The sequence below is a fragment of the Loxodonta africana genome, chromosome 2 (genome assembly GCF_030014295.1).
Source record: "Loxodonta africana isolate mLoxAfr1 chromosome 2, mLoxAfr1.hap2, whole genome shotgun sequence".
NCBI lineage: Eukaryota > Metazoa > Chordata > Mammalia > Proboscidea > Elephantidae > Loxodonta > Loxodonta africana.
This window is the reverse complement of record NC_087343.1, coordinates 191344760-191370912: the sequence shown is the minus strand read 5'-3', so window position 1 is coordinate 191370912 and position 26153 is coordinate 191344760. Positions and strand designations below refer to the sequence as shown.

The following is a 26153-nucleotide window of genomic DNA, read 5'->3' as shown; positions in this document are numbered from 1 at the left end:
GTGGACACCAGCAGTGAATGGGGGCTGGGAATGAGGGCTCCGGGGACTGGGGTGACACTCTTCTAAATGTGGGGCTGAAGGGAGGCCCTGGAGGGTACGGAATAAGCACATGGACTGTGGGGTCTATTACAGTGGTGGTCTGAATTCTGGCTCAGCCTTTCACCAGCTGTGTGGCCTTGGCTGAGTCACTTAGCCTCTCCATGCCTCAATTTCTTTCTCTGTAAAATGGGGGTGAAAATAATTGAACTTTGTTTGGAAGATTGTTATGAGGATTAAATAGTTAACAAGAGTAGAAAATGCTTAGAACAGGGCCTGGTCTACAGTAACTAGAAAGTGCTTAATAAACGTTAGCAGTTATTATATCTCAGACAGAGCCTGGGCTCACTGGGTACATAGACTTAGGCAGTTATTCATTCATCCATCATTGATTCATTTACACCTTTCTTTACGCAGAGCCTATTTCTACGAGTCCTGTGCTTAGTATCAGGGATGCTCAAAGAGAAAAGACAGACCCTGCCCTGTAGAAGCTTGAGTGCTTTTCTAGGTTCTTCAGGACACTAAATGGGAAATGCGGGGCCTGAAGTCATGACTCCAACTGCAATGTGTCTCCAGTCACCTCACCGTGACTCAGTTTTCCAATCCGTAAAACGGGCAGACCAATGCCAAGTGCATTCCCTGAGATATTCTAAGTGCCAACCAAGGAGGAGGGCAATCCTTTTTAAACTCTGGAAACACAGGGATTTCCCTGGTAGGTGTACTAGAAAGAAGGCCAAACTACAGAGAAGCAGCTGAAAGGAATTTTAAAGTGAGGCAACCTTAAAAGGGAGAACTAGGAACAAGCCCCATGCTTTGCAGTGGGGGCGGGGAAGTGAGGCCCCATCCGTAGAAGGGAAAGTGATGTAGCCGCTAACAGTGCTGCTCACTGTGACTGGGAAAGGCTGAAGCGGTAATGATAAATTCAAAAGAAATGCAAGCAGGTTCCCATTTGACTTAGCAGTCCACCTCCAGGGGCCCGTCCTCCAGACATATACGTGTGTCCAGACGTGTGCTCAGGGCTGCTCTGGGCAGCCTGACAGCTGGAAGCGACCCAGCGCTTGTTGACAGGGAAAGGTCAGTGAAAAGCCCCCTTGGAAATGCAGTGCAGCAGGTAAAGAGAACGAGCCAATCCACATGCAGGGCTCACAGCTCAGAGCGGGGCGATGCCCGAGAGACAGGCTCTGCAGCTACCACTGTCTGTGTCTGGTTCCCTAAGTGAGTTACCTAACCGCTCTATGCCTCAGTTTTCTCATCTCTCATAAATTTGTTGTGGGATTAAAAAAATTAAAACAGCATTTACTACATGCTAGATGCTCTTCAAAGTACCTTTTATGTATGAATGTATGTATGTATCTTCTCTGTGGGGAAGATAACGCTGAGTCCCATCCTACATATCGGAAAAGTGATGCACAGAGAGGTTAAGTAACCTGTCCAAGATCCCACAGCTGAAAAATGACAGAGCTTAAATTGGAACCTCTGGAGTCTTGCTCCAGAGCCCACACTCTTAACTACTCTGCTAGAGCCCCTCTAATCTTTTTTTTTATTTTTTAAGGTGGTAAAATAAAATATAACAAAACTTTTGCCAGTTCAACAATTTTCCCCTGTATAATTCGGTGACATTGACTGCATTTATCATGCTGTGCAACCATCTCCACTATCCTTTTCCAAATTATTCCACCACCAAAAACAGAAACTCAGTGCCCCCTAAGCACTGACTCCCCTTTCCCCTCCTTCCCACCCCTGGTAATCACTAATAAGTTTTGGTCTCTACACATTTGCCTATTCTGGATATTTCATATAAGTGGAATCATACAATACTTGTCCTTTTGTGACTGACTTATTCCACTTGGCATAGGGTTTTCAAGGTTCATCCATGTCATGGTATGTATCAGGACTTCATTTCTCTTTATGGCTGGACCAATAAGCAACATCATGATAAATGCAGAAAGGTTGAAGTTGTCATGGATTTCATTGTACTTGGATCCACAATCACTGCCCATGGAAGCCGCAGTCAAGAAATCAAATGATGTATTGCACTGGGCAAATCTGCTGCAAAAGACCTCTTTAAAGTATTAAAGAGCAAAGATATCACTTTGAGGACTAAGGTGAGTCTGACCCAAGCCATGGTATTTTCAATCCTCATATGCATGCGAAAAATGGACAATGAATAAGGAAGACCAAAGAAGAACTGACACCTTTGAATTATGGCATTGGTGAAGAATATTGACTCTACCACGGGCTTCCAGAAGAACAAACAAATCTGTCTTGGAAGAAGTACAGCCAGAATGCTTCTTAGAAGCAAGGATGGGAGGACTTTGTCTCACACACTTTGGACACGTTATCAGGAGGGATCAGCCCCTGGAGAAGGACATCATACTTGGTGAAGTAGAGGGTCAGCAAAGAAGAGGAAGACCCTCAATGAGATGGACTGACATAGTGGCTGCAACGATGGGCTCAAACACAGCAATGACTGTGAGGATGGCACAGGATGGGGCAGTGTTTAGTTCTGTTGTACATAGGGTCGCTATGAGTTGGAACTGACTCGATGGCACCTAACAACAACAACAACAACAGTATTCCACTGTATGTATGTACCACGTTTTGTTTATCCATTCAATTGATGATGGAAACTTGGGTTGTTTCTACCTTTTGGCTATTTGTGAATAATGCTGCAATTAACATGGGTGTGTCTGTCTCATCCTAACGCATCCCGAAGGATTCAGGACAGGTCCTGGCCCAGAGTAAGAGCTGGATAAACAGCAGCTGTTGTTATTATTTTACTAATATTATTTGCAATATACGAACAGCTCCAAAACATTCACTGAGGAAGAAATCCCAGGAGGGTCCCTTATAGTGGGGTCCCCATCAGGTTAAAAAAAAAAACAAAAAAACTTCAAATACTATGTATGTTTGCAGACACACACATACACATGCAGGTAAAGGTGGGCAAAAAGGATCCCCAACTGCTAATATAGGCTTCCTCTGGGAACGATGATATGCTAGAGAATTCAAAGGGGAACAGGGAGGCTTTTTCTTTATATATTTCTGTATTTTTAATGTGTTTGTATTTTTAAAAATAAAATGTATTCCTGTATTGTGTAATAAAAAAATATTATTTTAAAAAGTAGGCTATGAGGCTCTACACGCAGTATGATCTCAGCCATGTTTAAAAATGCAGAGAATGGGATGCTAACCAGAGGGAATTACGTCAAAATGTCAACCAACCCTCGTGTTGGGTGGTGGAATCCTGGGCCATTTCCTCTCTGCTTCTCTGGATTTTTTAAAGGAACGATAACAAGCATGCATTTTTTTCTATAATAAAATTTAAAGTTCTTTTAAAGAACAGCCAAGGTGCTGTGGGCCGGCAGAGCCTGCGGTCCAGGTGGGGAGCAGGCAGGGGTGGCACAGCCAGCAGCCTGAGGTTTGCCTGGCCCCTGCTGGGCCGCTGCCTGGAGCTGGGCCAGAGCCTGGAACCACATCCTTGCCCTCCCCTGGCCCACTGTTCCCAGTGCTCTGTCCTGACTAAGAATTTCCTAATTCCAGAGACACAACCAACTCCTCAGTGAGAAGCTGCCAGATGAAGTAATTTTCTAAGAGAAAATCAAACCAACTTATTTCAACAGGTTCCCTAGCTCAGGGCCCACAATGGATTCAAATTTGGGGCATTATTTCCCACCATGAGACTCCAGGGCAATAACAGGACCAATTCTCTCCTTTATCTCTGGTCGGAGACTCACGCAGTCTTCTGCCCTCAGCCGTGTCTGGTACTAGGAAAGGAGTGGCTGGAAATGCATGAGTGGGGAAAGGGTCCACAGCAGGTTACAGCCAGGCTGGGGCAGTGCGAGAGCCCACATCTCACTCAGCCCTCCAACAACCTCAGCCTAGAAAGCCCATTTTACGGATGAGGAAACTGAGGCTTGGAGAGGTCACCTTAGCCAAGATCTCATAGTTTTAGTGAGCAAAGTGGCCAGAATGGGACTCCAAATCAAACTTCAAATGAGTTTTGTTTTATATAAGTAATTCATTCTCCTGGTTAAAATAGTGTGGGAAGTAAAAGGAAATTTCCCAACTCTCCCCTGTAACAGATGCTTTTGGAGCCCTGCCCAGACCCCTTTTACTGGATGGTGCACCTGTGTGCCAGCTTCTGCAGGTTCTGCCTGTTAGCAGCTCAGACTTACACCTTCTCCAGGTGACTGCTCTTAGCTGACTGCAAGTCTTGCCTTGAAATGCTTGAGGGGTTATATGACCCCCTCACTATCCCCCACCCCACATGCACACACACCTGCAGCCATTAGCCAACAATCTGGACAATAACAGCCTGGCCCCTTGCAGGGGACTGGGCAAACTCCAAGTGTAACTCACACTCCAGAGCTCCTGTGGGGTCAGGTTGAGATTAGACTATAGCTGAACACATGTCTTTAGTGACTCTCTGGCCCTGCCCTATTCTGCATCCTTGCCTCCCTCCCAGGTTCCTCCTGAGAGCCCTCTCTCCATGCACCACTTGTATGAGAACTCCCATCTCAGGCTCTGCCTCTAGGGACCATGACTTAAGACATCCCCACACGTGGCTACTCTCCAGAGGCAACCTTTATTGGCAGTTTCTTGCATGTACCTCCAAGTGCACGCACACTGATCACATTCTCCTCAAACACAGAGTGGGGAGTATCAGACACTGCAAACTGTCTGCAGCTTGGCCTGTTTGCGCAACGTGGCTGGCTCTCCATTCTGCAGAGATCTGCCTGAAGGCGGTGTCTTGCTGGAGCACTACTCCAGTGTCTTGTTGGCAATACTCACATTCACAGTGCAAATTAGGTAAGCTGATGTTCAGGGTGACGTCAATTTTGCCCCCGCTGTCTTTGTCCGGGTCATCGACGTAGAGCTCATTCACACTGACGGAGACAAACACAGAGGCTGTCAACTGAGATGGGGCCCCCATCCTGGCTGCAGAGGACAGGCGGGGTCAACTTCACTTGGCGACCACAGTGCAGATAGCCCAGAACCTCATCTGGGCAAAGCCTGCACACGTTCAGGCTAGTGGGGGAGGGGAGGAGGTGGGTCCTTTCTTGACTGTTGGGCAAGTGTCATCGCATGCTGGCCTTACACCGAGGGAGGGAGGGAAGCAGGGTGGGGTGGGGGTAAGAGCACAGGCAGAGTCAAGTTCAAATCCTGGGCAGCTAACTTCTTCTGTTCACTGGGGATAACATCACCCACTACTAGTATCAGAGATGGATTACCCAGTAAGCAAGATTGCATGGACTTCATTCTGCTTACTTAGTAATCTGTAGTGTACGATTTACCTGGGTGTCACCACACCATGGGAAGTTGTGCACTACAGATTAGTAAGCACAATTAAGCCTGTGCATACCTTGCTTACTGGGTAATCTGCCCCTACGTGGTTTGAACAATTAAATGAGAAACGTGGGTCTTACTGGGATCAGGGACAATAGGCACATGGAAACATTCCTCCCTCCTCTTCTGAGACCCCCTCTCACCCAGCTGGGAAGCCAGGAATTCCCTTGTTCTCACAAAGCCCTGAGACATGACTACAGGGCTGTACTAGCTTCCCATTGCTCCTGTAACAAATTGCCACAAAGTTAATGGTAAAACATCTAACAAATTTATTGTATTATCGGGCTAGAGGCCAGGAGTCTAAAGTGGGTCTGCAGGGCTGTGTTCCTTCTGGAGACTCCATTTTCTTGCCTTTTCATCTTCTAGAGGCCACCTGCATTCCCTGGCTCCTGGCCCCTTCCTATTTTCAAAGCCAGCAGTATAGCATCTACTCTCTGACCTCCTGCTGCCTAGCTCTTATAAGGACCCTTGTGATTACATTGGGCCCACCTGGACATTCCAGGATCATCTCCCCATTTCAAGATCCTTAATTTAATCACCCCTATAAAGTCCCTTTTGCCTTGTAAAATAACACATTCACGGGTTCTGGGGACAAGGAAGTAGACATTGTTGGGGGCCGTTATTCCGTCCATGACATTGGACACCATTTGGGGGCAGGTGACTCCACAGACAGCCATGTCACCTTGGTGTCCGAACAGAAGATGGAACAAAACAATGTTGGCATCTGTTAGCACACAGTTATTCAACAAATGCTTTTTGGGCCCCTAAAACCTGCCAGGCATTAGAGATGTGGTCCCTGGCCTCATGGCGTGTTCAGCCTTGTGAACCAGAGACAAAACCAGTTATCAGCTGCCGTCTAGTCAATTCTGACTCAAGGTAATCCCATGTGTGTCAGAGTAGAACTACGCTTCATGGGGTTTTCAATGGCTGGTTTGTCAGAAATAGATTGTCAGGCCTTTCTTCCAAGGTGCCTCTGGATGGACTCAAACCTCAAGTCCTTTGGTTGGCAGTTGAGCACGTCTACTGTTCACACCACTCAGGGACTAGGCAGACAGCACTTACTTCCTAAGTAAATATGTTACTACCAACCTTGGTCAATGCCCATGGTCAATGTCATGAGAAGGACTCACAGGCATTACCCTTTGGGAAAGGTGGGTAGGGAAGACTTTTCTGAGTGGCTCTGAGCTGACAGCTGAAGATGAGTAGGCCCTGGGCTGCCAAGGAGGGGAGGGAGAATTCTCCTGATAGCATGTACAAAGGCTGGTGAGTGAAGGCACAGCTCATTTGGGGAACTAAGTGAAGGTCAGCGTGGCTGCTGGGCAGAGCAAACGGAAATGTGGCGTCTGGTGAAGTCACAGAGTAGGCAAGTGCCAGGTCAGTGAGGGCCTCGGAGGCCATGGTGTGGCCTTTAGATTTTTTTCTTTTTTAATTGTGGCAAGTATTTTTGTAATAAATCATTTGCCTTCTCAACATTCTTCACGTGCAGTATTCAGTGATATTAGTTACATTTGAGAATCCTTGGTGCGCAAACTGTTAAGTGCTCAACTACTAGCTGAAATGTTGATGGTTCCAACCCACCCAGAGGTGCTTCAGAAGACAGGCTGGGTGATCTGTTTCCAAAAGGTCACACCTTGAAAATCCTATGGAGCACAGCTCTACTCTGCACACATGGGGTCTCCATGAGTCAGAAGCAACTTGATGGCAACTAACAACAACAATAACAACAGTTATGTTTATCATGTTGCTCAAACATTAGCCTTACTGTTTCCAAATTTTCCCATACACCTAACAGAAGCTCAGCAGGGCCTTTAGATTTGATCCTGAGCACGACAATAAGGTCAGGCTTGCACTTGAACAAGCTCCCTCTGGCTGTGGTGAGGACCAACAGAAAGGCCACTGTGTGGCTGGGAGACCAGATACACGGTTTTTGCAGGGGCTCTGGGAGAGATGATGGCAGTGGTGGGATGCAGAGGAGGGATGGATACAGGAGACATTTACAGGTGGAGCAGGCAGGCCTTGGGGATGGATGGGACTGGGGGTGGCAGAGGGAGGCATGCCAGAAGACTGCTATGTTTCTTTCTGGAACTTTGTGTTGGGCTGGAAGAGGTGCAGGAGTGGTGGAGAGGGAGAAGTTCCGAGTTCCATCTTGGCTGTGCTGAGCTTGAGGTGTCTTGGATACACCCCTGAGGAGCTGCCGAGTAGACACGGGATGGCCGTGTCTGCAGCCCACTTCTGTGTCCCAGATAATTCTCTATAACCCAGTGCCGTTGAGTCGATTCTGACTCATAGTGACCCTATAGAGGGAGGAAATCTAATCTAAAGGCCTGGCCAAGTGGGCTCCTAAAGGGGGCAGTGATTGAGGTGGCAGGGCTGTGGTTACTTTGTTTATGAGCCCCTGAGGTCCTGTCCGCAGGTTGTGAAACAAGGAAAGATTGCCATCCTTAAACAATTAGATTTCAAGATAGTTTTTTAAGTGGCCACTTATATTTAGGAAAGAACAAGTCATACCAGGAAAAGGGAATTTCAATTTTACTAAGACCCTGTCTTTGTGCCCCTAGCACCAAGTATGATATAGCTGGTGCTCAATCAACAGAAAACTGGGTGGACTCAAAAAGACACCAAAGGCTGTTTTATTGTCATGTCCACAGGGATATTCTCAGAGATAAGAACATAACAGATGAGGCTTAATCTTCAGATTAATAACCCCCGAGCCCATTCACCCCGAGGAGTCCTCACTGGGAGGGCTATGATTTGTGTTCGTTATCCGATCTGTTCCTGTGAAATCCCCTGATCCTATTTTAAAAGGAAACTGAGGCTCAGAGAGGTTGGGTCCCATTCCCAACGTCACACAGCAGAAAATGGCAGAACTGGAATCCTAACCCAGGTCTGCCTCATGCCTGAGCGCCAGGCTCTCCATGGCGCCATGCTACCCCTCCTCCGTCTCCTCCTCAGCATCCAGGGTCAAGGAAGAAAAGGGGATGGGCCAGACCCTCTGAGGCCACAAGGTGTGTGGAGGGGAGAAAACAAAACAAAAAACCCACTGCTGTTGAGTCGACTCCAACTTGTGGCGACCCCATGTGTGTACAGTAGAACTGTGCTCCATAGGGTTCCCGAGGCTGTGGCCTTTTGGAAGCAGATCACCAGGCGTTTCTTCTGAGGTGCCTCTGGGGGGGTTTGAACCACCAACTTTTTGGCTAATAGTCATGTGTTTAACCATCTGTGCCACCAGAGACTGGGAAGGGGAGACAGGGCCCACATCAGAGAACACTGAAGATCAAACAATCCAGTGAGAGAGATGGGGCAGATGACAGGTGAAGCTTGAGGAGGATACAGCCAAATGCCCCTCCCCAGCCTTCAGCACCCAATTTCTACTGTGGCCTTAACTCGCAACTCGGGAGGGTTGTTGAGTAATAAAGCGCTGCGTGATTAAGAAAATGGTCACTGAGGGAGACAGGCCCCAGCTTCTCTTCCCAGCCCGGTGAGCCGCTTCCTTAAAGCCTCTCACCTTTCCCATCTGGCAAGGCGTGGCCTCTGCACATCACTGAGGGATTGTGGGATGATGTCACCCCTGCCAATCCTCTGCAGGTGATCTCAGCAAAGAGCAAGGTGAATCCCAGGTGTGACGCCAAGGTGAGCTCACCCTCTAGCCCCCAGGAGGCCTTTCCCAGCCCATCAATCCGTATCTTCTGAACTGGAAAAAGTGGAGTGGCCAGGCTCCCAGGGGGTGGAAGACTGCCCAGCACCAAGGGGCTGAGGTGTAGGGAGGAACGGCAAAGCATCAACCACAGAGGTCTGGGCCAGGCTGGTTATGTAAGCGAAGAACTGGCTGCTCCCAGGCTTCTTCCTGAAGGGACTGGGATAAACACAGTTCAATCCTCGTTGCCGCCGCCCGATGAGGTCAATACAGCCGCCTTCCGTCCAAGGCAAATGTTCTAGGCTGCTGGCTTCCTTCCACCCCCAGCCAGTGCCTTGTGCCTACCCACGGCCCCCACACACAGGTGCGGGTGTGCCAAGCCGAACTGGCTTTATTGGTTGGGGCTGGGCTAGTTTTATAAAGCAAATGGCTGGTCTGCCAAAAAATCAGCCCACTAGGAAGACAAATGCAAAATGAACTGTTTGGGAACCCTTGTGGGCTAACTCCTCCTCTTGCTAGGGTGGGCAATGAGGGGACCTGGGGGATAGTGTCAGACAGGGGTGGGTTCACTACCTGGCTTGGCCACTTAGATGCTGGGACCCCTGAAACAAATTGCTTCACCTCTCTGAGCCTTAAGTTTCCTCAACTGTAAAACTGGGAAAGCTTTCTACGAAATTTGAAAATAGGCAAAATTAATCTATGATAATAGAAGTCAGAACAGTGGCAGGGGGGTACTGACTGGGAGGGAGCACCAAAGGAGCCTTCTAAGAGTGTTGGAAATGTTTTTTGTCTAGATCTGGATGGTGGTTATGCCGGTGTATTCGTATGTAAAGAGTCACTGAGCCTTACACTTGACATATGTGGGCTTTGCTGTATGTACTTTATACAGTAAAACCTGCGAAAATTGGAACCTGTGTAAGGTGGAAACCTGTCAGAGAAGGAAAATTGAAATATTTTCCAACGATGGCGGCAGAAAAGCGGTAAGACTGCACCCTGTCACAGGTGGAAAATTTTTGAGACCCAGAAAAACAAGGTAGTCCCATTGGGTTCTGGCTCTCATAGGCTTCATAGTATCTGGCTCTTACAGGTTTCATAGTTTAAAATCAAACCAAACCTGTTGCTGTTGAGTCGATTCCAACTCATAGCAACCCTATAGGGGTTCCAAGGAGCGGCTGGTGGATTCAAACTGCCCACCTTTTGGTTAGCAGTCCAGCTCTTAACCACTACACCACCAGGGTTTGTATACACTTCACTAAAAACAAAAGGTGGTGGGGCGGGGGGCGGGGAGGGAGGGAGAGAGGGAAGGAGGAGGGAAGGAATTAAAAAAAAAGGTGGGGATAAGGATTTTAGCTACTTCCCAGGGCTGTTTGAGGATTAGTGGGTAAAGCTGCAGGCTGCCCAGGGCAGGAGTGAGTCTTACTTTTTCTCTGAAGACTTAGAACAGGCCCTTCATGACAAAAGAATGGGTTCAAATCCAGACTCTGCCACCTACTGAAGTTTTTCCCATCAGCCTCAGTTTCCACAGATGTAAAATGGGGACAATCAGAGTATCTAGTCATGGGGTTGCTGTGAAGGCTAAATGAGAACATGTGAAACAGCACAGGGCTTAGTAAATAGCAGGTGCTCAATAAGTGTCTGCTATTTTTATATTAAGTGTCCACTATTTTTAGTGTTGTTGATAGTATCCATGTTTACTGAGCTGATAAGAATGTAGATGTTAAAGGTGCCCACTTCAAAGCACTGCAGTGAGGATCAAATGTGTTAATGCACGTAAGGCACTTAGCACAGCCCCTGGTAATTCTGTTGTTCTGAGCTGCCCTCGAGTGGGCCTCCAACTCATAGAGACCCCATGTACAACAGGACAGAATGCTGCCTGGTCCTGTGCCATCCCCACGATCGGTTGTGGACTGGAGTGTTGTGATCCGTAGGGTTTTCACTGGCTGATTTTTGGAAGTAGATTGCCAGGCCTTTCTTCCTAGTCTGTTTTAGTCTAGAGGCTCTGCTGAAACCCGTTCAGCATCCTAGCACACACAAGCTTCCACTGGTGGTGGCCGCACACAAGCAGCATTGGCTAGGAATCGAAACTATGTCTGCGGCACAGAAGGCAAGCATTCTACCACTGAGCCACCAATGACCCTGGCGTATTCTAAGGCCCCCATAGAAGCTGGCTGTGCTTATAACCAATTAAAGGAGATGTCTCAGTTCTGGGACATCTGGCAGTATGCTGGGTACTTTCACATGTATTATCTCATTTAATACTCACATCAAGTTACTATTCAACAGGGGTTACTGTTCTCTTTTCGCACAGGACAAAACCTTGCTCGGAGAAAGATAAATGATTGGCCAAGACCCCACAACCAAGAAGGGGCAAGATCTGAACCCAGAACCACCTGAGCCCAGAGTGCATGTTCTTGCCACTGCATTATATTGTCTGGAAGGAGCCTGGTGGCACATTGGTTAAATACTTGGCTGCAGACTGAAAGGGCGGCACTTTGAACCTACCAGCCACTCAGTAGGAGAAAGACATGGCAGTCTGCTTGTGTAAGGATTACAGCCTTGGAAACCCTATGGGGCAGTTCTGCCCTGTCCTTTGGGGTCACTATGAGTTGGAATAGGCTCGATGGCAGTGAGTTTGGTTTTGGTATATTGTCTGGATGGCACAGAAATCAATTACAAACTGAGAAGCAAATGGCCCTAAAATACACCTGTGATGCAGGTGTCTATCCTTCTTGGTCATCTTCAGAGGCCTCCCTACACCCATGGCCCAGGTGCCTGTAGGGCATCGAGGCACTCCAGGGTCTACTCCCTCTGTGCCCCGCAAGGCCTCCTCCATCCCCTCCACCAGCCTACCCCGGTGGACATCAGCGCTTGACTCCCCAACCAGGACAGCGTTCACAAGCTTCTGCAGGACAGAGGGAGCCACTGGAGGTAGGCCCATCTGCGGCCGTGAGCTCCTGTGGCCAGAACTCCAGGAAGCAGGCAGGGCGTTAGCTGGTGGAGAAGCGGGGGGCACATTCCAGCTGGGGGACGCCACAAGGTGCGTGGGGGTCGGTTAGCGGTGGCCATGTAGGGAGGGAGGAAGGAGGCCAGAGAGGTGGGGGGGGGGAGTATACGTGGAATGTAATGGAAGGCTTTGAAATTCTAGGCTGAGGCGTGAGTCCGATGACATCTATGGAAAACAATTTTATTTACTTTTAGAAGAGCACTTGAATAGTTCAGATTCCTGCCCAAAGTCGCCGACCTCTGCTGTGCTTAATAACTTGATTTAATGGAAACTTATACAGCAGCAAGGGACTAGGAGGGGCGAGGCAAGGGGGATGATATTGGTTATGCAACCACACTGTTGTAAGTAAAAGTAAGTGCATCTGTTCTCCGCCAGGTGGACGTCCCAAAAAGTCGCCCCTAAGCCCCTCAGTCCTGCCTGGCCCCCATCGCCCCAGTTGAGCCCTTAGTACCTCTGCCTAGGGTTATCGTTCCGCCTGGCCCTAGACATCAGGGTTGCCTCCACCCCAAATACATCTTCACAAGAAGGGATCTTCCTAAGGCAGAACCTGCCCCTGGCACTCCCCACTCAAATGCCTTCAGGGCCCCCGTTGCGAAGGGCACCAGCCCAGCTACTGGAGGTGAGATCCAGGCTCTCTTCTCAGCCCAGGCCCACGGTCCACGCCTCAGGGCAGGAACCCCCGGGCTTGGAGAGAGACTCAACTCCTTGTCTTGGTTAAGTCAGTGGCATCCCCTCTCTAAGTCTGCCACGAGAAGCAAGGGTTTCCTCCTTCAGCATCTGAGGACACAGGGTTGAAGGTGACCTCCGAGTTCCCACTGAGTGGACAATGTCTTCCTGGAGCTCTGTCTGCCTGCTTGGCCCCTTACTCCAGAAGGGTGCGCCTAAATCCTCTAGGAGAGTCTGACCATAAAGCAGTGGCTCCCATGCTCCTACAAGGCGTTGGCGGTTCAGTGGTAGAACTTGCACCTTCCATGCGGGAGACCTGGGTTTGATTCCCGGCCAATGCACCTCATACACCGCCATCACCCATCTGCCAGTGGAGGCCTGTGTGTTGCTAGGATGCTGAACAGGTTTCAGCGGAGCTTCCAGACTAAGAGGTACTAGGAAGAAAGGCCTGACATTCTACTTCTGAAAATCAAACAGTGAAAACCCTTTGGATCACAACGGTCCAATCCACAACCGATTCTGGCAATGGCGCAGGGCTGGGTAGTGTTGTGTTCCATTGTGCGTGGGGTAGCCATGATTCAGGGGCCAACCTGATGGTAGCTAACAACAACCCATGTTCCTGCGTCTCTGAAATGCTGTAGACAGGAAAGGGGGGTATGAAAAGGTAGCAGTGCTGAGGCTGGGCTCTGGTGTCAGACAGGCCCAGTATTGGGTGCCACCACCGACTAACCTTGTGTGACTTCAGTCATGGGGCTTTAGCCTCCTAGTGCCTCAGCTCCCCCAGCTGTAAAGGGAGGCTAACAGCAGTAACAGTAAGGGATTTTTTTTTTTTTTTGACCATTATATGAGTTGATCATTATAAAGTGTTATGCTTGGTGGTCCACTCAAATCATAACTGGAAAGTGTAATAAGTTGTATTATCCTACAAAACCATCGATGGAGGGTTCTAGTTTTATCGTTATAAACCTTCTCAGGTTAATAATTATGAAGAGGAGTCAGAGCCAGGCGTCAAAGGCCGGAATGTTCTTCAGCCACATTCTCCGAGGAGGGGGCTGCTCCCCGGGAACCATGGAGTCTCGGCACACCCTGTGGGGCCACTTTCCCAAGGATAATTACTGGCCTGGCTGAGGCCCACACAAACATGCCCCCCGCCCCCCGTGCCCAGCCAGAATAAGCGTCTTATGTCACTGATAACCACAGGCTGGGGCTGAAATGATGTTGATCCAACCAGCGGTGACCTCATTTCCTTGGATTACTATCTCAGGGGGGCTGACGTGCTGTGGTCACAAAACCGCCAGGGAGGGCCAGCCACCCAGAAGAGAAAAACTGTGACCTTTGTCTCCCAAACCTGCAGCAGTTCCTGGAGGCTTAAGGGTCAGAGACACTACTGATAAAGGGAAGACCCTCAGTGGGCCTCTGGATTCTTCTCTGAAGTCCTTGGGGCTCCCAGGAGCCTCATCCCTGCGGATTCTCTCTGGGTAACTCCTGCACCACGGTTATGAGGTAGAAGGGATGGAAGAGTCTTTTTTGTTGTTGCAGTATTAAGCTTTAATTGTTGAACTTCTTAAACTTGTCTACTTTTGTGATTTTTGACTAATAAACTTGCAAAAAAAATTTATTGTGGTAAACTATATCTAAGGAACCCTGGTGGTGCAATGGTTAAAGCGATCAACTGCTAACTGGAAGGTCAGCAGTTTGAAATCGCAGTGGCTCCACGGAAGAAAGATGTGGCAGTCTCCTTCTGGAGAGATTTACAGCCTTGGAAACCCTAAGGGGCCGCTATGAGTCAGAATTGACTCAATGGCAGTGGGCGGATGCTGGGTAAACTATATATAAAATTTGCCATTTTAACCATTTTTACGTGGAGTCGGGCATCTTTACAGATGGAGCCTCTGGCCACTGGGGCTTGGGGCAGATCTCTCTTCTCATGCCCATCTCCTCTCTCTGTCGAGTCCCTAGCCCTGAAATCGGATGAGAAGTGCTTAGTACTGGGCCAGATACAAGTCAAACACTCATGAATTGGCCCTGACATCTTTACTTCCCCTCACCCCTCATCTTTCCTGCTCTCAAGGGCTCTGTGACCAGGGTTCTCAGGATGCTCCCAGCAGCGAGGAAGAGGAAGTCCCTGAGAAGGAGAGGCCACAGCAAAGGTGTATTCCTGAGAAAGCACAAGCCCTACCCTTGGCAAATGGAATGAGCTGTCCAGGCTTGCTGGAATGGCCCTTCCCCACTGGCTGAAGCCTCACGCTCTGATGTCAAAACTTACCTGTCCTGTGGCCCCTTGCCTCAGCACCCTGCCTCACTGTTGGCTGAGCTAACTGCTTAGTAAGCTACCCCTCAACAGCCTTAGTAGGAGGCAGGAGAGGCTCTTAACTCAAGGGAAGAGGAAGGAGGGGGAAAAGGAAACCAACATTTAAAACTAGCTGCCAGTGAAGTTGATTCTGACTCATGGACACCCCATGTGTGTCAGAACAGAACTGTACTCTCTAGGGTTTTACTGAGCATTTGTCATATGCCACGTGCTGAGTGGCCTTAAAATCCTTTTTGAGTTACACGTGGTATACATATTAAGTCAATAAATGCATGAAGAGATGGATCAATTGACCTAGTGATATTAAGATACGTTAGGCACTCTGTTAGGTACTTTTCTGGTAAATAACCTTGTTTAATCCTCATGAAATAATACATATCACAGTGGTTAAGAGCTCAGCTGCTAACCAAAAGGTTGGCAGTTTGAATCCATCGGCTGCTCCTTGGAAACCCTATGGGGCAGTTCTACTCTGTCCTATAGGGTTGCTATGAGTTGGAATCGACTCGATGGCAACGGGTTTTTTGTTTTTTCAGCTCCCTGACTCTCCATCTCCTACCATTTTTTTTTTTTTCCTTCAGAGCACTTATCATTAATTGACTTATTCTAGCTTTGTTTCTTTGTTGATTATCGGTTTCTACCAGGGCTTCCAACCACTTCGGGTGGAAGCCCTGCTGAGAATTTACATTTCTAACAAATTCCCAGGCAATGCAGTGGTTCTCAAAATTTATTCTACATGAGAGTCACCTGGTGATCTTGTCAAACTGGAGATTCTGATTCAGTATATTTGGGAGTGGAAAGGTAAATTCTCAGCAGGGGCTTGAACTGAACTGGTTTGAAGCCCTGGTTTCCACCACTGGCATTTTCAGCTCCTCTGAGCAATGATCCAGTTAATAAAACCAAAAAACCAAACCCATTGCCGTCAAGTCGATTCTGACTCATAGCAACCCTATAGGAGACAGTAGAACTGATGACGTTAATAGGTAGACAGTTAATAAGGCAGACCTGGCCTCTGTTCTCTGGAAGCTCATGATCAGGGAGCAATTCCCATTAAGATATGACTGTGCACAGGGCCTGACCCATCTGGGTTCCACCTACTCTATCTTCTAGCCTCTCCTGTTTGCTTCCTTTGCTCCAACTCCACCAGCCTTCTTTGTTTTACACACACATATACCAGTTCATTCTTACCCTGGGGCCTTTGCATTTGCTAGTCCCCCTCCTGTCCAGTGTCTGGGACGTGGTGGTGGCTCAGGCAGCACTCCTGGCCTGCAGCTGTCACATGTGTACCCCTCCCACCTTGCTCAGAATATGGGCTTGGGAGATGGACAGGTCCTAACAGTGTGACTGTGGGCAGACCGAGCCTTAGTTTCAACATCTGTAAAGAAGGGACTACTGCCTCCCCAGGTTGTCGGAGAATTAATGGCAGTGATGCCTATACAGCAACCAGGGGCATCTGTGTTTTTAGTTTCCTATCCTCTTGTGGCTCAGAGGAGGACTAAAGGCAACTGAGAAATTCTATTAGCGAAAAAGAAAATTCCAGTGTTGATCGGGGCAAAGGGTGGCCAGGGCCCATCCCTGTGATGACTTTCTGGGTTGTAAACACAGAAATGAAGAGGCTCAGAGGCCTCAAGCTAGTGCCAGGGTCAGGAAGCTCCTGGTTCTGATTGCCTCTCCAGGGGGGCGCAGAGGAGGCAGGCTGAATCATTCCAGTGGCATTCTGTGTTACACACATCCCAGAACGTTTACTAGGGTATCCGGACAACGAATAATTCTAGGAACTGGGGATGGCTCCACTCTGAGTCAAGAGCTGTCAGGAAGGCCCCACGGATTCCTAACCGAGTGTGGGCCTGAAAAAGGGGTGAGAGTTTAGCTGAGGGGCTGGGCTCTGATGTCAGCAGCCTCGCCCCCCTCGGGTAGGAAGCTGTGCCTGTTTCTCTGATCTCTTCTAGCTCTAACATCAAATGACCCTGTGATGATTCAGAGGGAAAGAAGCCCACTGGCCAAACAAAGGAACAGTAAAGATGAGCAAATTTCATCTGTTCATCTGTGGACCCACGAGCCCTGCCCTCCCCTCCCCCGAAACTCATCTACCGTTTTCTCTTTGGCTTTAACAAGGCAATGTTCACGTTGGCTCTATAACTTTCAAAACCCTGTCAGGAAACAGACAGCAACGATGCCACAAGCTTGGGCACAGAAGTTGGATGGTTCAGCAGGTTCTCTCCTTTTTCAGGCCCCTCCCTCCTGTTTGGCGTCCCAGAAAGCCCCAAAACAACCCATTGGGCAGCCTGACTTACACTTCTGTTGTTATGAATCCGGTGAGCTCCGAGAGGAAGAGGAAGAGGATGAAGAGGCAGCAGCAGACAGAGACTGGAAGAAACAACACAGACATGCACAGTTAAGGTGGGTGGGTACAGGCAGGCCAGCCCCTTCCCTCCCCTTTGGAGAAAAGCTGCTTAGGGAGAAGAGGAAAGAGGTGAGGCCACTAGCTGGGGCCTCCATACGAAGCCCCACCCCCAGAAAGGTAGGCCACCTTTGGTACTGATTTGACCCTTCCCCTCCAGACCAACCTCCCTACATAGACAGATGCTTCTGGGCGCCAGCCTGTCTTTCTTCTGCAACAACTCGTGAAAGCAGAGGTCAGACAAAACAGACATTGCAACCTGGTCACCCACAAATGTGCTCTGATTGGCTTGAGTAATATAAATATTTTGAATTTGCACTAACATTAAACAATCCAGAGATCTCACATGAAAGTTCAGATTTCTGGCTTCTCCGGAACACTCAATCCTTGTTTCCAAATGGGGTCTGAGCTCACCAGTTTGCCACAGACCCCACTACTCCCTCCTGCCTCCCCAATCCAGTGGCTGAGGTGGAGTGTCTACTGGCATTTATTGCTACCTTCTGGGATACCATCAATGCTCTGCCCAGGTCTCCATCAGAAGTAGGAAAATGAGGACACTGAGGCTGTTTCAAGAGGCGAGACAATTCTTTATGGAAGTGAAAAATAGTCTCACTCACGTGTACGAAATGCAGGAAGTGTGGAAAGAACAAAGTTGGACCACTTTACTCATATTTTATGTCACCTCCCTGGCCCCTGAAGATATTTGTGACCTCTGGTGTAAGGCTTCGGGTATCTCTGCCCATGTTATCAAGTCGCAACTTTTTGGGGCTCAGCTCTCCAGCCCCATCTCCTGACACTCCCCCCAGTACCTGACCACCCAGTCCCTCCGAGCCATGTGCTGCTCCCTAAACATACTCCTCATTTCTGCTTCTTTGCTCCTGAGGTTTCTGTGCCTGGAATGCCCTTTCCCGCCATCCTGCCCATGGTCATTCTCTCTGCTTGGTGAACTCCTACTCATCCTCCCAGGCTGAGGCCCAACTCAAATGTCCCTTCTTTGTTCCCTCCACCGTAAAGGTGGACAGGGTCACTCTTTCCTCTGTGTTTCCACATTTTATTGGTTATCTTAGATTGTCTCTCCCGGAAGGCTAAAACTCCCTAGCTCCAGCACCTGGTCTAGGGCTGGACACACTAGAGGCACTGATAGACATCCATGTAAGGCAGGGAGGAAGCTCCAATGTATGAAATGAAAGCTGAACATGCCTCACACGGCTTATCACAGACAAGTGTACTGGACAAGGGCACAGGGTATCCCCACCTCTCACGTGCTGTGTGACCCTGGGCAAGTTACCTAATCTCTCTGTGCTTCAGTGTCCTCATCTGTAAAATAGCAACAACAGTAGTACTTGCCCCATAGGGCTGCTCTAAAGATTTAAGTATCACAGGTAAAACATATAGGTATTGTGCTTAAAATAGTGCCTGACAGGTAATAATCACTCAAGCATTAGCTAATTATTAGGATTGTCATCAGGGAGGCGCTGGAGGGTTTGGTGATTTGGGGAAGGTGATTTGACAAATTGGTTGACCCTTACTTTCCTGCAAAGAAAAAAATTTTCTGGTCCCCCTTGCTGGTTTGGCTACATTCTCAACAGCTTGTCCCTGGCCAGGAAGAGCCATCATCATGGATAACCAAGCCAGTTTGTTTGTTTTTCTTAAAACAAATGGTGAAACTTGCTCTGAGAGAAGAGAATGAGTGTTTGTTGAGCACCTACTACATGCACTGTTGTGGGTTTGTCCATGGAGATCCCATCCTTTCAGCAGCAGCGGATAACCCAGTAAGCAAGGTAAGCATGGGGCTTACTTGTGTTAACCTTGCCTGTTGGATAATCTGCCCTTGCTTGGCCTGAAGCCTGGGCAGTCCAACAGGTGGGAACAGGTCAGCTCAGCTGAAATCCAAGTGTTAAGGCACTGGTCACACTCAACTGTGCCTGTCCTCCCACTCCATCCCCAGGCTGGGAAGACAGTGACAATGTCTCAACACTCCATGGCCTCAGGTCTAGAATAGGAGCCTAGCTCAGTTGTTGTTGCTAGTTACCGTTGAGTCGATTTCAACTCATGGTGAACCCATGTGTGCAGAGTAGACAGTACTCCACAGGGTTTTCAAGGCAGTGGCCTTTTGGAAGCAGATTGCCAGGCCTGTCACATTCTGAGGTGCCTCTGGGTAGGTTCGAGCTGCCAACCGTGCAGCTAGTAGAAGCACTTAACCTTTTGCACCACTTGGGTACTTGGCCTAACTCAGAGAAGGTACAAAATGAATACTTGTTCAATGAATGAAAAACATGAAGGCAAGTAGGAAGTATTTTAATCAGAAAGGCCTTCTATACTGAAGGCTTGAAGAAGGTTCTTCAATCCATGTTTGGGCAAAACTCTAAGGTTCTCTCACCAGACTTCTTCTGATACTGACTCAGGCATTGGATAGCAGGGATGTGACCCCAGAGAGCACCTGCTACTGAGGAACCCCATGCAGCAAGTGCAAGGAGCCCCAGACTTAGGACCTGATCTGTTCAGTCTCCACGCCCTTGCCCTTTCCTTCTGCTATTAATAGCACTTCTCCCAACGTAACGAAATGGTGTGTTTATGAGTCTGCCTGCCCTGTGCCACTCAGCTGTGTTCCTCAAGGACAAAGACCAAAGCCCATTCATCAACATGGCCCTAGCACTTGTCATGGGGCCTAGCCCCAGGACCTGGTTAATAAATATTTGTTCACTAAATGGTAGCTATGGGCTGGCTTCCTATGCCCACGCTTTTCCTCTCGTGGAAGGAAATACGCATCTCGCATGCTGTGGCTGGGCCTGCAAATTGGACACTGTCCCTTGGGTACCATTTGGCAGTGCCTTTCAAGTTTTAAAACACACACATCCTTGACCCTGCAGTTCCTCTTCTAGGAAAGCTACCTTACAGAAATAACTGTACAAAGTTACACAAATACATGTGTACAAAACCAGTTCGAAAATCAACTGCCTTCAAGTCAATTCTGACTCATGACGACCCCATGAGTATCACAGTAGAATTGTGTGTGCGCCATCGGGTTTTCAATGGCTGATTTTTCAGAAACAGATCACTAGGCCTTTCTTCCAAGGCACCTCTGGGTGGACTCGAACCTCCAACCTTTTGGTTAGCAGCCGTGAGTGTTAACCATTTGCACCACCAAGGGACTCCTATAAATGCACAAGAATGCCTGTAATAGCAAAAAACTGGAATAGGGATGCACACCCTCAGGGAGCTGGTTACATAAGCTGGAGGTCAGCCACATACATGAATATGACACAAGAGTTAAAAAAGAATGCAGTGGGATAAACTAAATGTGATACACAATGGAATACTATTCAACCATAAAGAGAAATGAAGTCCTGATACATGCTACCACATGGATGAACCTTGAAAACATTACGCTGAATGAAAAAGTCAGTAACAAAAGGACAAATACTATATGATCCCACTTACATGAAATATCTAGAATAGGCGAAGGCATAGAAATAAAAATTAGTGGTTACCAGAGGCAGAAGGGAAGAGGAAATGGGAGCTATTGCTGAAGGGGTACTGAGCAGGACTTCGAACCGGTTTGAACTCCTGCTGAGAACCTGCATTTCTACCCCAGGTACGCTGAATCAGAATCTACATTTTGAACCTTCAAGTCAATTTTGACTCATGGCGACCCCATGAGTATCACAGTAGAACTGTGTGTGCTCCATCAGGTTTTCAATGGCTGATTTTTCAGAAACAGATCACTAGGCCTTTCTTCCAAGGCACCTCTGGGTGGACTTGAACCTCCAAAGCTTTTGGTTAGCACCCAAGAGTGTTAACCATTTGCACAGGATCCCCAGGTGACTCTTATGTATAATAAATTCTGAGAATCACTGCTCTGCTAGTGGTTCTCTGAACTGGTCCCTAACAAGCAGTGTTAGCATCACCTGGGGACTTTTTAGACATGGAAATTCTCAGCAGGGGTTTGAACCAGAACGAAGAACGAGTGAGTTCATAGCCCTGGTACAGAGTTTGTTTGGGGTGATGAAAAACTCTTGGAAATGGAGAGTGATGATGGTAGCACATCACGGTGAATACAATTAATGTCACCGCACTGTACACTTAAACTCGGCTGAAATGGCCAACTTTTGGTTATATACATTTTTTTACCACAATAAAACAGAACGAAATGGAGATTCATGTGCTGGTACGGAAAGGGGGCCAGGGTGTACTGAGAAAAGGGTAAGAACGGTGTGCACAGCATGCTCCCTTGTGTATCTAAAACAATGATGGAGGGATAGCAAAGCCTGAATTTTTAAAAAAGATTCTAGAAGGATACACACCTGATCGTTAAACATAACTGACAAGCCGGAGAGACTGTAGAGACTGAGAGGAGGACACAGTGAGCCGTTAATTGGTGACAGGAAGGGGGGGCAGGGGGAGAAGCCTCATTTGAATTTTTTGGATAAGGCTCATAAACTAGTCAAACAAATATTGTTGTTAGCTGCCATCAAGTTGGCCCCTGACTCATGGCAACCCCATGTACAATGGGATTGGACCGTGTGATCCACAGGGTTTTCACTGGCTGATTTTCAAAAGTAGATTGCCAGGCCTTTCTTCCTAGTCCATCTTAGTCTGGAAGCTCTGCTGAAACCTGTTCAGTATCACAGCAATTCGCAAGCCTCCACTGACAGATGGGTGGTGGGTGTGCTGAGGTGCATTGGCCAGTAACCGAACCCAGGTAGAAAAGCCCTTTTCCTCTTCAGGTTCCCCTTAATATCCTTTCTTGCGGATCAAACCACAAAGCTTCACAGCTTCCCAGACCCTCAGGGGCTGCCAGTGCTGGGAGAACGGTAAGAGGAAGGCCCATACACTGGGCACTTAACACTCTACAGGCGTGATCTCCTTTAATCCCCAAGTCAGGAGACTGAGGCTCAGAAGTCACATAGTTACTAAGTGAAAGAATGAACTCAGGTCTGCCTGACCCAAAAGCCTGAAGGAAATGCTTCCTACCACTTAGGTGGACTGTTCCTTTCCCCAGGGGTGGGGGAGCCCAGGCTCAAGAAGGCATCCTCAGCTTCAACAAGCTGAGCTGGAGGGAGGGCTGGGAGGGGACCAGCCTGGAGGATGCCTGAGGCCATCACCTGACCTGTGAATAGCCTGCCCTGGGAGACGGCCCTGGACTCCAGCCTGACTGCCTGGCCACAGAGCCCTGCTCAGGCAGCAGAGCTGGGTCGAAGAGGAGGAGGTCCCTCTGCCACTCCTCCCGAGTCCTAGTCCCCGCTCCACCTCTTGCGAGCTGTGTAACTTCAGATAAGTCACCTTCCTTCTCTGAGCCCATTTTCTCATCTGGAAAAAGAGGCAAAAAAGTCTTCCTGCTTGCAGGGTAGTTTGGTTTGCTTTTTATTTTTTAATAAACTTTTCTTTGTGGAATAATAATAGATGCAAAGATAGTTCCCATAGACCTTTCACCTAAACCACAAATTAGTTGCCATCGAGTTGACTTCGACTCATGGCAAACCCACGTGTGTCGGGGTAGAACTGTGTTTCACAGGGTTTTCCATGGCTGAATTTTTGGAAGTAAATTGCCAGGCCTTTCTTCCAAAGTACCCCTGCAGGGACTCAGACAGCCAAGCAAGTTAACACTTTGTACTCCCAGGGACTCCACACGTAACCTTGGGATATTGGTCAAAGCTGAGAAATTAACATTGGTACAATACTATCAACTAAGCTACTTTGTTCGGCTTTCACCAATTTTCCCACTAATATCCTTTTACTGGTCCAGGTTCCAATCAAGGATCCCACTTGCATTTAGCTGTCATGTCTTCTTAGTCTCCTCTTGGTCTGACAGTTGCTCAGTCTTTCCTTGTTTTTTGAGACCATGCCACTTTTGAAGACTGCTGATCAAGTCTCCCATAAGCTGTCCCCCAACGTGGACTTGTCTTTATGTTTTCTCATGGGCAGACTAGGTTCTGGTCTCTGGGAAGGTGCTGCAGATGTGAGGTGCCCATGTCATAACATCATATAGAGGGCATATAACACCCACATGACTTATTACCAGTGATGCTAACCTTCCTTACTTGGTTAAGGTGGGGTCTCCCAGCTTTCTCCCCAGTACAGTTATTAATTCTCCTTTCCTTTTCCTTTGAAAGTCAGTCATCAAGCCCAGGTCACACTCAAGGAGAGAGGAATTAAGCTCCAGATCCCGAAGGGGAAAGTATCTACACCTATTACTTGGAGTTCTATACAGAAGATTTGTCCCGTCTCCCTCATGTGTTGATAACATATGGACTCATATACTTTTTTTTTTTTTTAATTCTTTGAGTTATAAAGCAATAATGTCATTGTTCATTTTGTTACTCAAATTGTTCGGCTTTGGCCACTTTCAGGCTGGCTCCTGTGTCCTGTTGTCATGCAGCCACACTTTTTTCTTTTCTTTTTTGAGCACTACTTGCTTTCTGGCACAAGGCGTTCCAGGCTCAACTTATATTGTTCCCGCCCCAGCCCTATAATCAGCCACTTCTCTAAGGAGGCCTGGTTCCTTTTATTGGAGAAGGGTATTTAGAACCCAAAACCTGGTTGAGATTATTATTTTTTTGATGGATACAAACACGTTTATGTAAAAAAATTCATATAGCTCAAAAGGTTTAAAGAGGAAAAAGTGAATCTCCCTCCGCATTCATTTTCTAGAGCTGCCGTAACAAAGTACCACAACGTGAGTGGCTTAAAACTACAGGACTTTACTGTCTCACAGTTCTGGAGGCTAGAAGTCTGAAATCAAGGGGTTGGCTGGGCCACGTTCACTGAAGGCTGTAGGGGAAGATGCTCCCTTGCCTCTTTCAGCTTCTGATGGTTCCTGCCATCCTTGGCGTTCCTTGGCTTGTAGTTGCGTCATTCCAGTCTCTGCCTCTGTCTGCACATAGCCATGTTCCCTCTGCATCTCTTTTCATCTTTTATAAGGTCACCAGTCCTATGGGATTAAGACGCATCCTACTCCAGTATGACCTCATGGCAACTGATAACATCTTCGAAGACCCTATTTCCAAAGAAGGGTCTCATTCCCGGGTATCAGGGGTTAGGACTTCACCATATCTCCCACCCCTGAGCCCTAGCTTCCATTCCCAGTTGCTATTGACCATTGCTTATGTATCCTTCTAGAAACAGTTGATGTCTATACCTTGCAGGTTACACCTTGTAGGTTAGGGGTGAGGATAGAGATTAAATGAGAAAATATATGAAGGGTCTGGAAAGATGCAGGGAAATAGTAACTGCTCATCTCTTCTCCCCTCTGTCCCTCTTGACCTTCCTGCCTGGCCTGGAAGTTCCGCCCAGAGGGAGCAGATGCCGTGCACAGGGAATGTGGGAAGCGGTGGGAGGAGCGGCAGCAAGAAGTGCCACTACTCACTAATGGCCCCGGTGTACGTTGGCTGCGTGAGATCCTTGGGCACCTTCCTGTAGATGTCAAACCTGCAGGAGGAAAAGGAACAGGGGTGAGGTAGGCACCGAGGGCGGGTTCAAGGCAGAGGGGAACATGGTGCTGGCTGGTGTGCTGTATGGGTCAGCAAGCCACGGTTCCACCCACAAATAGCTCCTTCCACTCCTCCAGGTCCCCTCTTCCACCAAGCTTACAGCACACCCCACTCTGATGTAAGGTCCTCCCTAACCCCCCCCACAGTGTCCTCCAATCAAACTGACTTGTCCCATAACCCCCCCCCACAGTGTCCTCCAATCAAACTGACTTGTCCCATCTTCTTCCTCACACTTATTACCTCCCCACAAATGACCTTGTAGACCCAGTTGTTTTCACTCCTTTGTTGGCCTCCTCCTATCAGAATGTAACCTCCATGAGGGCAGTGGCCTTTTAGGTTTTGTCTCCTGTTGTGTCTCCAAACCCTAGCATGGACCTGGTGCACGGTAGGCGCTCAGTAAGTGCTTGTGGAAGGAACTGAACACATGAGACTTGTACTACTCTGACGCTCAAGGAAGCAGGGCACACGCATGGCCTGGCACACAGTAGGCACTCCATAAGTGCTTGTGGAATGAGCTGAACACACAAGCCTCGTGTCATTCTGACGCACACACCGGCTTTCTGGAGTTATATAACTGCACTGCATTCTTGCCTGACGTCACTCTCCACCCCCTCTTCCCCTTCCTGCCTCCGCCCTCTCCCCCCGCCTCTTCCCCCTCCCTTCCTCCTCCCAAACCTCTTGCTGCCAGTTTTTTGGAGATTTTTCTTAACTCTAGTATCTCTAAGGCATGAAGTTAACATAAAATCCGGCCCGAAGCCCACAGTCTCCAGATCAGCTCACAACAGATCTGGCCCCCGCCTAGTGTCGTTTCCACCTCAGGAGCAGAGCAGCACCTTCTTTCTTTCATAGGGTTCCCGCCAGAGCAGAGGGGGTCATGGACTGTCATAGAAGAATTTGGGGTTTGGGATTAGGCTGACATGGGTTTAATTCTGGGGCCCTGGTAGCACAGTGGTTAAGCACTTAGCTGCTAACCAAAAGGTTGGCAGTTTGAATCCGTCAGCTGCTCCTTGGAAACCCTATGGGCCAGTTCTATTCTGTCCTATAGGGTCACTGTGAGTCAAAATCGACTTGATGGCAACGGGTTTGGTTTTTTGGTTGGGTTTAATTCTGGTCTTGTTACCACTGGTTGTTCAGTTCGGGGTTTAGAATCAGGACACCCTGGGTTCAAATCTCAGCTTATACTCTTCCTTGCTGTGTGACTTTAGGTAGACAACTTCACCGCTCTGAGACTCAGTTTCCTCGTCTGTAAAAATGGGGCTTCTACC

The 26153-nt window shown here is 48.3% G+C and overlaps 1 protein-coding gene across 1 annotated transcript in view; it reads right to left on the bottom strand.

Annotated features, from left to right (window-relative positions):
* Nucleotides 1-26153, bottom strand: part of ERGIC1 (endoplasmic reticulum-golgi intermediate compartment 1) — a 151931-nt gene that overhangs the window by 44437 nt on the left and 81341 nt on the right. Inside the window, exons 2-4 of the mRNA XM_010592566.3 lie at nt 24765-24826; nt 17292-17364; nt 4831-4925 (exon numbers count right to left, since the gene is read on the bottom strand). Of these exons, the coding sequence (XP_010590868.1) occupies nt 4831-4925; nt 17292-17364; nt 24765-24826 (230 nt within the window). The remainder of the gene's footprint in view (nt 1-4830; nt 4926-17291; nt 17365-24764; nt 24827-26153) is intronic.